The 15062-nt window shown below is 44.1% G+C and overlaps 1 protein-coding gene across 7 annotated transcripts in view; it reads right to left on the reverse strand.

Annotated features, from left to right (window-relative positions):
• Window positions 1-7818: 7818 nt before the first annotated feature.
• STAU2 (staufen double-stranded RNA binding protein 2) overlaps window positions 7819-15062 on the reverse strand; it is a 304415-nt gene continuing 297171 nt past the window's right edge. For all 7 annotated transcript variants that reach the window (XM_068525601.1, XM_068525600.1, XM_068525596.1 and 4 more), the window contains 2 exons: window positions 10046-10134; window positions 7819-8910 (listed from right to left, as the gene is read on the reverse strand). In XM_068525601.1, coding sequence (XP_068381702.1) covers window positions 8817-8910; window positions 10046-10134 — 183 coding nt within the window. In that variant the 3' untranslated portion in view covers window positions 7819-8816. The remainder of the gene's footprint in view (window positions 8911-10045; window positions 10135-15062) is intronic.

Raw genomic sequence — 15062 nt, forward strand, 5'->3', positions numbered from 1 at the left:
ATGGCGGCCAGAGGGTTTGGAGTAGCTGCAGGGCTGAGCGGGGCTCACGGTGGACCCAGGGCTGGGAGACTTGAATCAATGATGCTGACGAGAGCCACAAACACACAGTGATTGTGATCGTGTCATAGCACATAACTAAAATTAGCCTTCGATGCAAGAAAGAATGGGAACTTAGCCATCTGGGCTCACCTGGTCCTGGCATCTGGCCCTCTCCTATGGAGACTGATGAAAAAAAAAATTAGTGCTGTGTTCAACCACCTGTGTGAAAATGGCTTCAGCCCCAAGTGGCTCTGCTCACTCATTTGGAGAAGGCCCCCCTCTTCTCCAGTTCACTCAACAAGGAGACAGACGGAGTGAAAGAGAACTCCAACCCTGTTTTGCTACTTAGAGGGAATTGTGGGAAGGATTCTGTGCAGCAGAGATGGAAGCCAAAGGGTGATTTAAGGTTTGCTTTTGCCAGTTTACTCCAGCATTTGGGTTCAAATCTATAGAAAATATGAATGAAACTGTCCAGTTACCTACAGTTGCATAACAAACCATCCCCAAACAATCCCCAAAGATGGAGAAGTATAATTTCTCACAATTCTGTGGGTTGACTAGACTCAGTTGGGTGGCACCTCTTCTCCACATGATGGCGGCGGGGGGTGTGGTCATCTGAGGCTTTATTGGGCTGGAGCTACCTTTTTATGCTCCCTGCTCTCCCTCCTCTTGCTGCTGCCCTCATTTGGACCCTCATTATCTCTACTCCATTGTAAATAACCACTTTATTACCCACTTCCTGTGCCTCTACTTCTCCTTCTCAGGATGGTATACTGAGAAACAAGGGAAAAAGACCCTGGTAGTGATGGCATATTTGTAACCAGATAAGACAGAGGGATAAGCTGCCTTTTCCATACTGGCCATGGGGACAGGGCTATTTACAGTTCTTTCTCTTTACCACCAAGAAACTTACCAAGAGATGCCAAGAGCAGCCCGGGTCTGACACTTCAGAGGCACCTCACCAGCCTTGGTTTCCTGACTTCCGACATTGTGTGTGCCTCTCTGGGTCACTGGTAGGCCTCTTCTGCCATATTCCCCTAGTTCCCTGAGGAGTCTAGGGTAAAAAACTGTAGCATGAAGTGTGTAGGGAACGTGTAATCCCTTTGTCAGAAATAATTCTCTGACCTGTGGGTCATTCTCACCAAATGAGTCCCAAGAGGCATTAGGCGCCACAGATATTTGGCTTTGTGGAGAAGGCATCTCAAAGATGATGATCCTATTGTCTGAGTGGCCCACAGGGGCTTCCTGTAGATGCTCCCTGGCCCAGGTCTCTGAGAACATTCAGTTTAGAGTAATATTTATTTGTGTGCATGTTTTATAATTGCCTTTAAGAAACCAAAATTCCCTAATGCAAAACAGGGCTGTGACTTATTCATCTCAGCCTCTTTCTCTTCTCAGCATCTATCGCATCTGGCACACAGGAATTGATCCATAATTATTGATTAATTCACAGATTGGCATTTGGTCAACAATAACTCATGTTTATCAAGTACTTGCTCTGTGCCACATACAGTTCAAAATACTTCACGTCTTAACTCGTAAAACTCATTTATTTAACCCACAGAACAGCACTGCCATCCTCACTTTATAGCTGAAGAAAGTGAGGCTTGGAAAAGTTAAGGCAACTTACCTAGAAGTATACAGGGAGTTAGTGGAAAAGCCAAGTTGAACCTAGGCAGTCTGACTCTTGATTCCCAACTCTTAACCATATCCAACACTGCTTTCTTGGTAAAAGGTGGATCAGGATTATACCAGTAGTTGGGAAGGTTGTTGTTGGTGGTGGTGGAAGTTGTGGTTGTGGAGGGGATGGTGGCTCATAAAGCCTCAGTCATCACAGGGACTTACCCCAGAAAAAGTAAACATGCAGACTGGATTCCTACAGCACCTTAGTTGAAGGTTGGCTGGTCCTGGTCACCTAATCTGGAAAGCAGGAATCCAGGGTAGACATTCTTTTCAATATCAAAACCTGGGTCACTGGCCTGTGTTTCCCCACGATGCTTCTCATAATCACTGTGGAAGCAGGAGAAACTGAAATCAATTCCTAATGAAGTGTATCTGTCTTCTTGCATTTTTTTTCCTGTACACCTGGTTGCCATTTCATCTTCCCAGTTGGACTGGAAGTGCTCTTTTCTGCTTTGGGTCTTCAATGCTGCTCGCAGGCTTTCTCTAGTTGTGGCGAGCGGGGGCTACTCTTCATTGCAGTGCGCGGGCTTCTCATTGCGATGGCTTCTCTTGTTGCGGAGCACGGGCTCTACGTGCATGGGCTTCAGTAGTTGCGGCACGTGGGCTCAGTAGTTGTGGCGCATGGGCTTAGTTCCTCCGCGGCATGTGGGATCTTCCCGGACCAGGGCTCGAACCCATGCTCCCTGCATTGGCAGGTGGATTCTTAACCACTGCGCCACCAGGAAAGTCCGGACTGGAAGCTCTTTGAGGGTAGAGACATTACTTGAAGCTTCAGGTGGTTCTCCACAATGACTAACTCGAGGATGGAGACTCAATCCATATTGCTGATGGATGAATAGATTAGAATTTGGTTAAGGTTGGAAACTAGAAGGGAAGATATGTTTAGCCAGACATTTCCAGGCTAGTGGTGTCTTCTCCTCCTAAGACAGAAGAAGTGGCTGTAGCGGGGATGAACATTTGAAGAGTGTTGTGCATTATGTTGTGGTGACTGTGGAAGCTACTCTGGTTCCAGGCCAAAAAAAAAGAGTCCTGACCTTCTCTGATATCGGAGATAACCCCATCAGCTAAATTCCCCTTGGAGTTCACATCCAAGCCTGATCGTTGCCAAAACTGGGGGCTTGATAATGATCTCAAGTTGGTGAAGAAGGATCTAGTTCCTCCCCCTGCACTCTGGGAACAAGGAAACCCGAGTGGCCAAACATCTTTCTGGAATATGATGACCCGTGTAGATTTAGGGGCAGGTTCAAGAGGAAACAGAAGATGTTGACTGCTCATTCCTGAGGCTGAGGTGAAAGCATTCACAGACTTACCTGCCGGGAACACTGAGTCTGTTCCTATCGTAGATGCCTTCTCCAGAACTTTTCGCTTCTCCATTTTTCTCCAGTGCCGCTTGGCTTCCTCACCCACTTTACGTTTGAATCCAAATTTCTGATACATTCTATTGTCTGCTTCCTCCCACCCACTTACATAACCAAGTCTCCTCCCTTCTTTGAGCTCCCTTGAAAACGTAGAAGTTTTTTTTTTTTTTTTAATATTTATTTATTTGGTTGCACTGGGTCTTAGTTGTGGCACACAGGATCTTTAGTTGCAGCACTCGGGCTCTTTAGTTGCAGCACGCGGGATCTAGTTCCCTGACCAGGGGTCGAACCAAGGCCCCCTGCATTGGGAGTGCAGAGTCTTAACCGCTGGACCAGCTGGGAAGTCCCCATAAGAGTAAAGTTTGAACGAAAATTAGACCAAGATGGCCTCCATCTCTACTCACCTCAGTTGTAAGAATCAGAAATGCCCTGACATGTAAGATCCCCTCAGGATAACAAAAGCAGGGATGTAGCCGCCGACCTTCTGGTTCTGTAATCACCGAGGAAGGATACGACTCTACTGCCTAATTATCTAATGATTCGTGCTGAAGGAAAGGAGGCTTTAAAAAATATACTAATTTGGGATCACTGGGAAGTTTTCTTTTTTTTCTCCTAGGTAGTTTTGTGACTCACTCAAGATAGCTTTGTGGTTCATCAGACCCTTGAAACTAAAGACCGAAAGGATTAAAGAAAACCAAACAAAACAGTACAGCCTTCATAAATCTCTGACCAATCTATGACTTTTGGGAGACTTACTCACTTATTTAAATGTCACTGTTTACACTGAAAGGAAGAACTAGCACATGATTATAATGCGCCTTGTCCCATGGGAGGTAGTTGAGGCAGGCACCTATTGGGTTTTCTCCCCAGTGATTCTCCCTTCACTGGTGACTACTCTGCCCTATTCCAAAGGGGCAGAGTTGGGGCAGCCATATTTGTACGAGTGGGTCAGGGGTGAACGTCCCATCCAAGGTGAGCCAGGCAGGAGTTCCTTCCTACAACCTCGGGAATGAAATCCAGAGAGAGATTCAGTGCTCCTTCATGTGGCTGTAAACTTGGGTGCTACTGGTAGCCACGTTCTCTGGTATGCGTGCTTGAGAGGCAGGAGCTGGTGTGGAGAGAGAAATGATTCACACATTCAGAGGGAGGTGGGGAATTGAGAGAGAGGGAGAAGGAAAGCTTCCTGGTTTCCCCACAGCCTTGTACTTCCTGGCTCCAGTTAATTTCTGCATTTCTGCCCCGAGCTTCTCTAAAATGCCCCTGTAGCTTTAGAACACATTTCCCATTGCTGGTTTGGATAGGTTTTTATAATTCACAGCCAAAGAATCCTATTCGATATGAGTAGTATTTTTCCTTGCAGGTATTTAATTTTAAAAATTCACATATTAGAGGCAAAATCTGAATTCAAGTGTACCACTAGTAATATAGGAATTAACGGTAATATATATTTAGAGCTGTAATGCTCTTAGAGACTGTCATTTTATAGATGTGGAAACTGAGTCCCAGGAAGGCTAAATCCTTTGCCAAGGTCACCTCTGTGTCTGACGCAGGACTTTAGACTCTTGACTCCTAGACCATGGCTCTTTCCCTCCCACCCTCTAACTCTGAAATACTGAATCTACATTCACAACTTGTACACTTTAAAAAATAGACCATCTACTTCTGCATATTCTTATTCCTACTGTTTTGGATGAGAAGTTGAAACTCGAAGATGTTAAATGACTTCAAAAAGACTATACATTAACAGAAGTAGAACTAGAAGTTTATTCCCAGGCAGGAAGTTCCATCCAATAGGCCAGACTTCTCTGTCCATGCATCCAGGTCACCACTGATCTGCTTAAGCTGGCAAATCCACCATGGCAGGGCTTTTAGGGTCATTCATCTACTCAACAAACATTTATTGAGTACTTACCATATTAAGGTGGGCACCATTCCACACCAGGAGATACAACGAGGGGTAAATTCAGTTGGTCAGCCTTGAGTGTAGGTGAGCTTCGAGAGCTTCACCTGGTGTATGTATATTTGGGGCTGGGGGTGGGTTCGGTCAGTAGACGTGTGGGTTGTGTGGAAGTGAGATAAGATATACTACTAGAGTTCAAGCGTGGTGGCTTTTTGACAGTGTCACCAGAATACAGCATGGTGCCCAAAGCATAGTGAGATGAGTGAGGGAAGGAATAACGACTCAGAGACACAAACAACGAGCTATAATGCAGGGGTTCTGAGTAAAACGTGCTCACCTCTCATGCTCATTTCCTGGTCTGCCTTTCCCTCAGCTAGAATGTGCATTCTTGAGAGGGAAGTAGTTTCATTTGTTTATTCATTTTCTGCATTCCCAGCATACATCAGAGCGTGCTGGGCATCCAGTCAAGGGAGCTTTTAGTTATGTTAAGAGGTTAGAATGTAAGAGGAAAGCCATCCCAACAAGACAATTTATCAATGAGTCTCGGCAAGGTGAGAGGGAACTTGGGTGATGTCTGCCAGAAATCAACAGCTGGGTTTGACCCACTCTAAGAAATCTTTGCTTTGAGCCAGATATTACAACGCCCCTCCTTGTGAGACATGTATCTGTGATTGTGGAAATACAGGAATGTATCTGGGGGTGAGGATTGGAATTGAATCTTCTGGCCTGGGGAAGGGATATACATGCAAAAATGGGAAGATGGGAGGCAGGATGGTGGGTCTCCATGGGTCCAAAGTCCTCTGAAGTGAGGGTTTTTTTGACTCGCTATGTTTCTGGATAAGAAATGCCAGAGTACCCCTCAGGTTGAAGGTACCATAATCTTATCAACAGTAATGCCATATATTATCATGAGTGCCTATCTCTGTGTCAGGTTAAGCAGTGAGATTTCAAATTTATGTCTTCAGCAGGTTTCTCTATCGTTTTGATAGATCATTCATTTGTCCACTTACTCATTTATTTGATGTATCCATTTATCAGGTGCCTATATCATGGTGGGGTAGGTCGGGGGTTACTCAGAGACAAATTCACATGGGATCTTGCCATTAATGACTTCTTCGCTCCGTGTGCAAAACTGTTAGGTTTTCTACCACCCTTGCCATAATGATAACAAGTGGCCTTTGGAAATTGAAAGGTGCAGAACAAACCCTGGGCAGGTGCACTGAAAACTCAACAGCAGCAGGATTTAAACACCAATCAATTGGTCTGGACCACATTTCCAAGGTCCCTGGGAGTCCCGAAAACCTCCATATAATAGGTAAGTTTCTCATTAATCTATTTTTATTTTATGGTGCAGGAAACTGGTTGAAGCTGTCAAAAAAAAATCACCGTTGAGAATGTTTGCTGAGCAGAAGACTACTAGGGCAACTCAGAGAGGTCACCCCGGGAAAGGGGAGGAGGGTCCTTGTCACAGCCTGAAGGGTGGTGTCTCGCCATTGATCTTTGGCAAGTTGTGCTGGAAAGGGCTGGTCAGAGTTCCAAAGCGCGATATTATATTTCCAATTAAAATGCAAAAACAAACCTTTTTCATAAAACACATTGGCCTCAGCACTGGGAAGTGACTACAAAGTCTAGTGCTGACTGAGAAAAGCTGAAAGCAGACACTGTAATTGATAAAGGAGATAAGTCAACCTGTGTCCTTTAGAGAATAACGAGTTCCATTTTTCATCAAAAAGATCTCCTTGTGTTGAAGAAACATTCTTTCAATAAATCTACTTAATGGTTTCCCCCCAGTGATATATAACATGGCAAGGGACGGCAGGCCACCCATCATTTGCATTGCTAATTCAACCCAAAGAAAACCCAAATGGTTCCCAGGAAGGGCTGCTAGCAAACTCTCTAAAGGGAAAATATCTAAAGGCTTCCCCGGGCTCTTCAAGCAGGTAGATGATTCTGAATAAATATCCTCTCACTAAACTTGAGATCTGATGCAAAGGTCCATCCCCTACCCCCCAGTGGCCACCCTGGTACGCTCAGCTCTGAGGGTGACTCCGTCAGATAGCTCCAGAGGCCAATGCCTCAGATACTTGGGTTGTGAGAACTGATTAGCTTTGTTTGTGCCCTGAGCTCATCCCTCTCCCACGACGGCCCTGACGGCCTTGGTGTTTTGGGGACCGTGGGCCGTGAGCGGTAGTCAGCGTTTACGGCATTTGGGAAACCGAAGATGTGTTTTAAAGATCCTGCCTGAAGTGGTGCTGCTGACTGAGGGCCGGAGCCTCAGGTGCTGATGGCCCAGGGGGAAGAAAGGGCCTGCCCCCTTCCGAGGGGATGATTTAGGGCCCTCTGCGCAGGGTGCCAGGCAGCAGACTTATTGTTCAACTCGGCTGATCTTCGTGAACCCCAACTTTACAAATGGGCTGTTACGTCCACGAGGGCTCAGCTTTATGGAGCAAAACCTATTTCCTCCGAGGGCACCCAGCCCTCTCAATGCTGGCGGACTTCCCCACATGGGAGTCATTAAAAACAACCCTAGAGTGATTTCCTTCTGTTGCTGTTTGTTTACCCTCCAGTCGCGTGTGAGTCAGCCAGATCGTGATTTGTGGTGGTTTTGCTCGACGTTGGCTGGTCAGGAACCCGGTTCCCAGTCACCCGGGAGGCGGCCCTGCAGTTTCGCAGAGACGGCGGGTGGCACGAGAACCCTCTAGTGTCACCTCTGTGCAGGGTGACAGGGCCGGGTGGGCAAATGGCCTTTGGGATGGGTTACGCTGGGGTGATGTTTAAGAGAGGAGAGCGAGGCAAGGAAAGAACAACAATGACCACACTTCACACAGAAACCGACCACATTTTTTACTGCATTGGCTCCACGCTGGATTCCAACATGCTGGTCCAGAGCATGGCTGGCTACAAGCTGGCAGGACCTCTACGGCTCCCCCGACAGGCTTTCCCTTCCCCGCCATGAACATTATTTCTTTTGATCCCACTCACTGCCCCAAGTGCAGAGGCAGTTATCAAAAAACACTTTGGATGCAAACAGTGAGTGGCTTACAACACACGGATGGGTGGGTGCGACGTCCACTGCGAACGTGGAATCCACAGAAATGGCTGGAGAGGCAAGACGCCTCCTTAGTGGCTAATAGGATGATGGCATTCAAAAAACCCGCAAGTGGTTTTTGTTTTCTTTTTGAATTCCTGGAGTCTATTGAAACTAATTGTTCCTAACATTATTTCATATTCGTAATCAAATGTCTGACCTGATTTCAACCATGTTTGTTGGCATACATCTTTTGAGTGGTGTGCCTTGAAGTTATTCAGACTGATATAGGATGAAGATTACAAATATCTGCATAAAAAGAGAAACTGTGTGACTCTATATGAAGACAACGACCATCACATTCCACAGCACATCATTGGTTAATCTCTGAATCGTCAGGCATTATTTTAAATGAGAGAGAATATAAGTGAACACAAGCGCCACGACAAAACAATCATAACAACAGAACCAAAGCCAATTTCTCTATTAATCATTTAAGAATTGTACCTCTGTTTCTAACACTTTTCATTAATTGTTATTTTAAGCTCCAGTAGCAGGATCAGATTTCTGCTGCCTCTGGGCAAATGAGTTATGATCTGATCTCAAGTTCCAAGGGAAATGCTCAAAGTTTTATTTTCCCCCAGTTGAATAAACAGTACTATGTCTATTATCTCTTGTGTTAGAATAGTGTTGTCTTCACATAAGACTCAAATCATGGTATTAGTCATTCATTTCCTTGAGCACAGACACCCTCATGCGTGCTGACAGGTTTATAAGGATGCGGTGGCAGCCGTGGTTCTGGGAGCTGCTAGATGACCGACCTTGATTTCTTGCAGTCCTGAGCGATGGAGCCCGGTGGGGTCTGGTTATTGTCTGCTTTCTCTCCCAGATGCTGGGCTTGTCTGGAAGATTAATACGTTAACAAGAGCTGAAGGGCCAGGGTTGCACATCTTCAGACATGTTTATTAGCAGATGGCACACAGGATTCAAAGGTCACCACAAAAGTGACATTTTAAAGTGAAACAACAATATTTATGTTCAGATAGTCTACTGATGAGATCATGTGGAAATGGTTTTGATTAAATTAGCTTATAAATGGTTGCCAATCTATAGACAACTTAAAGTGCCACGTCTGTTTACCAAATGTTTTTTTCTCACGCTCTCACCTTTTAAATATTAATGACCAAATGCTGTGTTTTTTTTGGGGGGGGGCGGTTAAGATTATTTAACTGCAGGATTAGTATATTTGGTTTTGACTTCCTAGGTTATCCAATTTTTTTCATTCTAAAAATGTTATCTCCTGTGTGAGTTCTGAAATCTCACCTGCTATTATTTCTGCTCTGAAAGAATTTGGATTCCGCTGTTGTAAAATACAATGGCTTGCAATTTCTTTAGTATAAATTGGGTCTCTGGCGAGACTTAAAGTTCAGTCTCTCAGATCAAACCTTATGTTCAATATCAGAAAAGAGGTATGAGCTGGATTTCAGAAATTCTTATTAAATCTGCGTTTTGGCCTCTGCAGCCCTCGGGAGCCACACTTCTGTGACAACGTGCGCTTGTGTTTCATACAACAATGTGAAAACCAAAATGCAGCCAAGGGGAAGGAACCCTCCTCTCAACTTCTTTTTTTTTTCCCCTCTCTATTGTGCCTACTACCTAGCAGGAATGTGAATGAAAATATTTACCTCAGAAAATGGTTTAGTCAGAATGCTCAACAGTCTGAAATGAGAATTCACCTTTTGCAAGTCTTGCAAATCTCCGTGGTCAGCAAAACCCACAGAAATATTTCCAGAAAAGGCATTAAAATGCAGAAATAATGATCAATCAGTAGATTAAAACTTTCACAGACATATTTACAGGAAACAAATATGACCATATAGACTGTTTCTCATTTGTTTACATTGAATTGTATTAGGAATAATTTTGTAGGATATAGATATTACTGTCTTGAGTTTTTCACCTTATTATTATGTCTATCTTATTTTTCATACAGTTACAAAATTACAAATGTAAGAATACAACAGAAGATGTACTCACTTTTCAAGAGAACCTTTTTCAATATTCATCGCCCCTTCCATTGGATCCAATCCTTGTTCAGAAAATTGCTTCAAGGCACTTAAAGCTGCCTAAAAACGAAAACAAACACACAGACAAGGAGATCCAGTTACTGACTTTCAAGTAATAAATAGGTATGTAATGGTAAAAGAGAGCTTTGATATATAGTAAAGGCTATCATTTTCATTAGTCTAAATAAATGCTTTTCTGTATCATTTTAAAAAACTACAATTAAAAGGCTGTATTATGATGGAGCAATGCATATACTACGAAGGCTTTATTTTTTGTGTGTCTGGGGGAAGAGGTGGAGAGAGGCGTCTCCATAAATCTCATGCCCTATCCATAATTTTGTAAAATCACAATGTTTTATCCGCAAATGTAGAAAACACCTAGTAGAAGCCTGTCATTCTTTGATGATGAGTTTTGCATCATTTCTCCTCGCATTACTGAAACTACACATCGTCTTCCTCCAGATGTGAGAACATCAGATTTTTTTCCAGCTTTCCAAAGTTAGCATAAATGTATTGTTCAATTTTATAGACGTGTAGCCTCAACCAAGTCACAGAATGCGAGACCAGAAATGGACCAAATACACCCTTGCATACCGAGGGGATGGTATGATGGTATCCTGTGAGGAGAGAGAAAATCTGCGCTCCATGGGGCCCTGGGAAGGCAGGCCTGGCCGCGGCAGAGCCTCCTGTGGTGTGGATACGCCGGGGATGCGGGATGTGGACGCGTGGGATGCTGAAGGGTGTTGACAGGCTGGTGGAGCCTCGCTGAATAGCTGGGAGGCACCAAAATATGTGATGCTGATAAGATCTGCATAAGTTGTTGACACTCTAGTGCACGGTCCAAATTGTTATTTCTTTGAATAAGAATTTGGTTCTTCTTCCCCTCCCCAAACCCCACCACTTCTCAGGTCAATTAGAAGAGCTTTGTTGTGTCTGAGATAGGTGTGAGCGGCCAAAGTTGTTTGCATCTTGGAGATCCTGCTGGGTCACACTTTGGTCATCTGTATCTTCTCAACTGCCTCTGACAAAGACCTAACTCTGTCAGTTGCTCAAACTTTTATCTGCCAGGGGCCCCTTTTGGGTAGCTGAGTGCATGATCTCTTCTACATCTCTTTATGCGTAATATATCTTTTTGGTGTTGATTTTTCAGTTAATAGGCTTTATTTTTTTTTAGGGCAGTTTTAAGTTTGCAGATAAAATGGAGCAGGGAGAGTTCCCATATACCCTCTGCCACTCTGCCCTCAACACTGTTTCCCCTATTATTAACATCCTGCATTCCGGAGGTATATTTGTTACAACTGATGAAATATTGATATAGTATCATTAACTAAAGTCCAGAGTCTACAACTCTGTGTTGTACATTCTATGGATTTTGACAAATGTATAATGGCACGTGTCCACTCTTACAGTATCATACGGAATAATTTTATTGCCCTAAAACTCCACTGTGCTCCACCATTCCCCCCTCCTCCCTTTCCCCCCAATCCCTGGCAACCCCTATTATTTTTTTTTTTTTTTTTACAATCTCTATAGTTTTGTCTTTTTCGAAATTCATACAGCTGGAATCACACAGTATATAGCACTTTCAGATTGGCTTCTTTCACTAAGCAATATGCATTTAAAGTTCCTCTATCCTCTATGTCTTTTCATCTCATCTTTTTCTCACTGCTGAATACACTCCATTGCGTGGATGTACCATAGTTTATTTTTCCTCTCTTCTCTCTTTGTCGTTCTATCTTTTAAATCTCAACCCCTATATTCAACCAAAAAGGAAAAATATATCCTTTACTTTTTTTTTTAGGCTACTTCTTCTTTTCGGATCTCTAAGCTGGTCTCCCCAGTTCAGACGTGCTAATTTGAATACCCACTCACGCCTGCAGCCCCAACCTGGGCGGGCAGGGGGAGGCCGTGGTTGGGCTCTCTGTTTCATCATTATCTCCTTGAACCTGGAGTCCTGTGGGGATGTCAGTGCCCTATCCCACTACCCCTGATCTTGGTCCAGGCTCCTACTCTACAGCAGCTGGTGTAGGCTGTAGTGGCAGGTAAGCACTAACATCGGTTGGGTAGGAGCAATGTGGCCATCTCACTGGGCACTGTTATTGGTTGAATTGTGTCCACCCCCCACATTCGTATGTTGAAGTCCTAAACCCCCATACTCAGAATATGGCCCTATTTGGAAATAGGGTGACTGCTGATATAATTAAGATGAAGTCACGCTAGATTAGGGTGTGGCCTGATCCATTATGACCAATGTCTTTATAAAAAGGGGAAATTCAGAAACAGAAACCCACACAGGGAGAACACCGTGCGAAGAAGAAGGCGGAGATTGGAGTGATGCAACAGAAGTCAAGGAATGCCAAAGACTGCCTGCCAGCAAACCACCAGAAACTAGGAGAGGCACGGAACAGATTTCTCCCTCATAGCCCTCAGAAGGAACCAACCCTCCCAACACTTTGATCTTGGACTTCTAACTTCCAGAACTGTGAGACAATAAATTCCTGTTGAATTTATTGTTGGTGGTCCTTTGTTATGGAGGCCCTAGCAAATGAATACAGGTACATCATGATTCCTCTTTAAGGATAGTAATTATATCCTTATAAGAGGATAGTCCTTATATTATCTTTTTATTATAAAAATAGTTTTTCATTACAGAAAAATCATAATATGTAGGCAAGCAAAAAGAATGTGAAAATAGTCACAGCCTTACCCACCACTCACAACTTGGTGTACATCTTTCCACATCCTTTTCTATCCCCCCCCCCCCCCATATGTACACTCTCTAACCTGGATCATATCCTAACACTGCTCTTGTCATTGAACGTGAGCAGTTTTCCACCTCAACCGAAACATTTCAGCAGCATCATTTTGCAGGACTGCACAGTATCTCACTGACTTTATGTGCCTTTCTGTAGTTAGCCAATCCCTAGTGTTGGACATTGAGGGCACACCCACTTTTTAAGCTGTTATTAACACTCCACCAAGCTTCTTAATGGTTAAAAATCTTTGAGTACGTTCTCAATAATTTCCTTGTGATAAATTCCTAGAAACTGAATTTCTGGGCCAAAGGGTGTGCACATTTGTAAAGATCTGATATAAACTTCCCCCTGCCCTCAGGGAGGTTGTACCCACCAGCACGCTGAGGCACATCTGCTTCTCTAGGTGCTTTTGTAATCACCTCTCAGAACCACTTCGTGGATCACTGGAGCGAACCAGTTTTGTCATTTTACAGCCCCACTTTATTTTTCATTTGTCCATCCCTACCATTTACCTCATTCACTAGACTTGGCTTTGAGTGAAGTTTGGTTGCTTTCGAAAGTTAAATTCACCCTCAGAAGACTCAGATTTGGACAAGTTTCCGCTTAAAAAAAAGTAATTCGCAGAGATATTTGATTCTTATTAAATTCAATTAGATGACCTCTGAGGTCAAGTCCTGAAACGCTGAGGGAGCTGGGCAGCCTTCCCGGGTGACTGCTGAGAATGGTCCCGTGGGTGTGCACATCCTTGCGGGCTTGTCTCGTGAACCTGAGCTCTGCAGTCCCGCCCTCCGTGCGTGTGCGCGGAGGTGAGAGCCCGGCCCGCTCGCTGCTAACCTGTAAAGACCAGTCCGTGCCGGACCTCTCCAGATAGCCCAGCTTTGTGGGGTGGGCGAGTGAACAGAGAGTTCTTTGTATATTCAACAATTTTGAACAAATGAACAGCTATTTTGTTCTGATCCATTAATATGTGAATTATTGGTAGGAATGATGATTTTTATCAATTTCTTCCCAGATGGATTATTATAGACGGCTATTTCAGTGCCTTCTATAGTAGTCTATCTGCAATGTGGTCGGTACTGCTGCATGAGACTTTTGAGAGCTCCAGGGCTTCTTGGTCCTGTTTTATTCCCAATAAGGCCAAAACGACAACCGAAACGAAATCGTTTTTTGAAAATCACTTATAGGCTAATTGTAGCCCAGTTTCACTAGCTGCTTTGGAAATACTTGTTGCCTGAATACCAGGAACCAAACGTCTTACTTCACCGAGTCCAGGACCCAGTGACACCTGTTCGCATCCACCCAAAAAGCGATGCACATATGAGATGAAGGCGAGGTCTCAGGGAGCAGGTTGGGTGTTTGAGCTCTTGCAAAATCTCCTGGATGATTTAATCATCCAGGCAGGTCCCCAAGCGCTGTCAAGATGATTGTCATTGCTCCAAGAACGTCCTACCAGCTGGAGTGGCGGAGTGCTCTTTCACTCGATGCCATGAAGGATTTCAGAATTCTTGTGCGGCTGCTTCCCTCCAAAGGTATGTTTAAAAGCTTCCAAATAACATTCCCTTAACTGTCTGATGAGATAATTCAGCCCACATCTTATTGATAACCCTGAATACAATCCCTTATAAATATGAGAGGACTTCTTTCTACTTTATAAAAGGCAATGAAGACACTTTATCTTCTCTGTAAACAGCAATCGCTGCCATTTGATGAACATCCCTCTGCCACAGCCATGAGACCGGGTCCTTTACCTGCGTGACCTCAGGTGTTACCACAGCCCTGCAAGGTAGGTCCTTCCCATGAGGAATTCAGCAACCTACTCGAGGTCACACGGCTAGTAAGTGGCAGAGCAGAGAGAGATGTGAACCCAGCCCATATCCTTGGTCACATCACTTTATTTCCTTCAAACGTAAAAGCTGCTCACATTCAGCCTAGGCAACTTCAGCATAACTCCTTTCAATATCATTATTTCAAAATCACTCCTATAACCTCCTCTATACTCACTCTATTGATTATTTCCCATGATAATGAATTGAGGTAAGCTCATGAAATGATCTCCATTTTCTAGAGAAGGGCTTTATTACCTTGTGGGGAATCACACAGTTTCCAGCCTCCAGTTTTTGGGGGGTCCCTTTTTTGGGGTTGACTTCTGAGACCTCATTTGGTGCTTCTATAACACTTGCAGTTTGGTTAAAACTAAATTGCTATAGCAATTATTTCATCACTTAGAATGAC

The sequence above is a fragment of the Eschrichtius robustus genome, chromosome 17 (genome assembly GCF_028021215.1).
Source record: "Eschrichtius robustus isolate mEscRob2 chromosome 17, mEscRob2.pri, whole genome shotgun sequence".
Lineage (NCBI taxonomy): Eukaryota > Metazoa > Chordata > Mammalia > Artiodactyla > Eschrichtiidae > Eschrichtius > Eschrichtius robustus.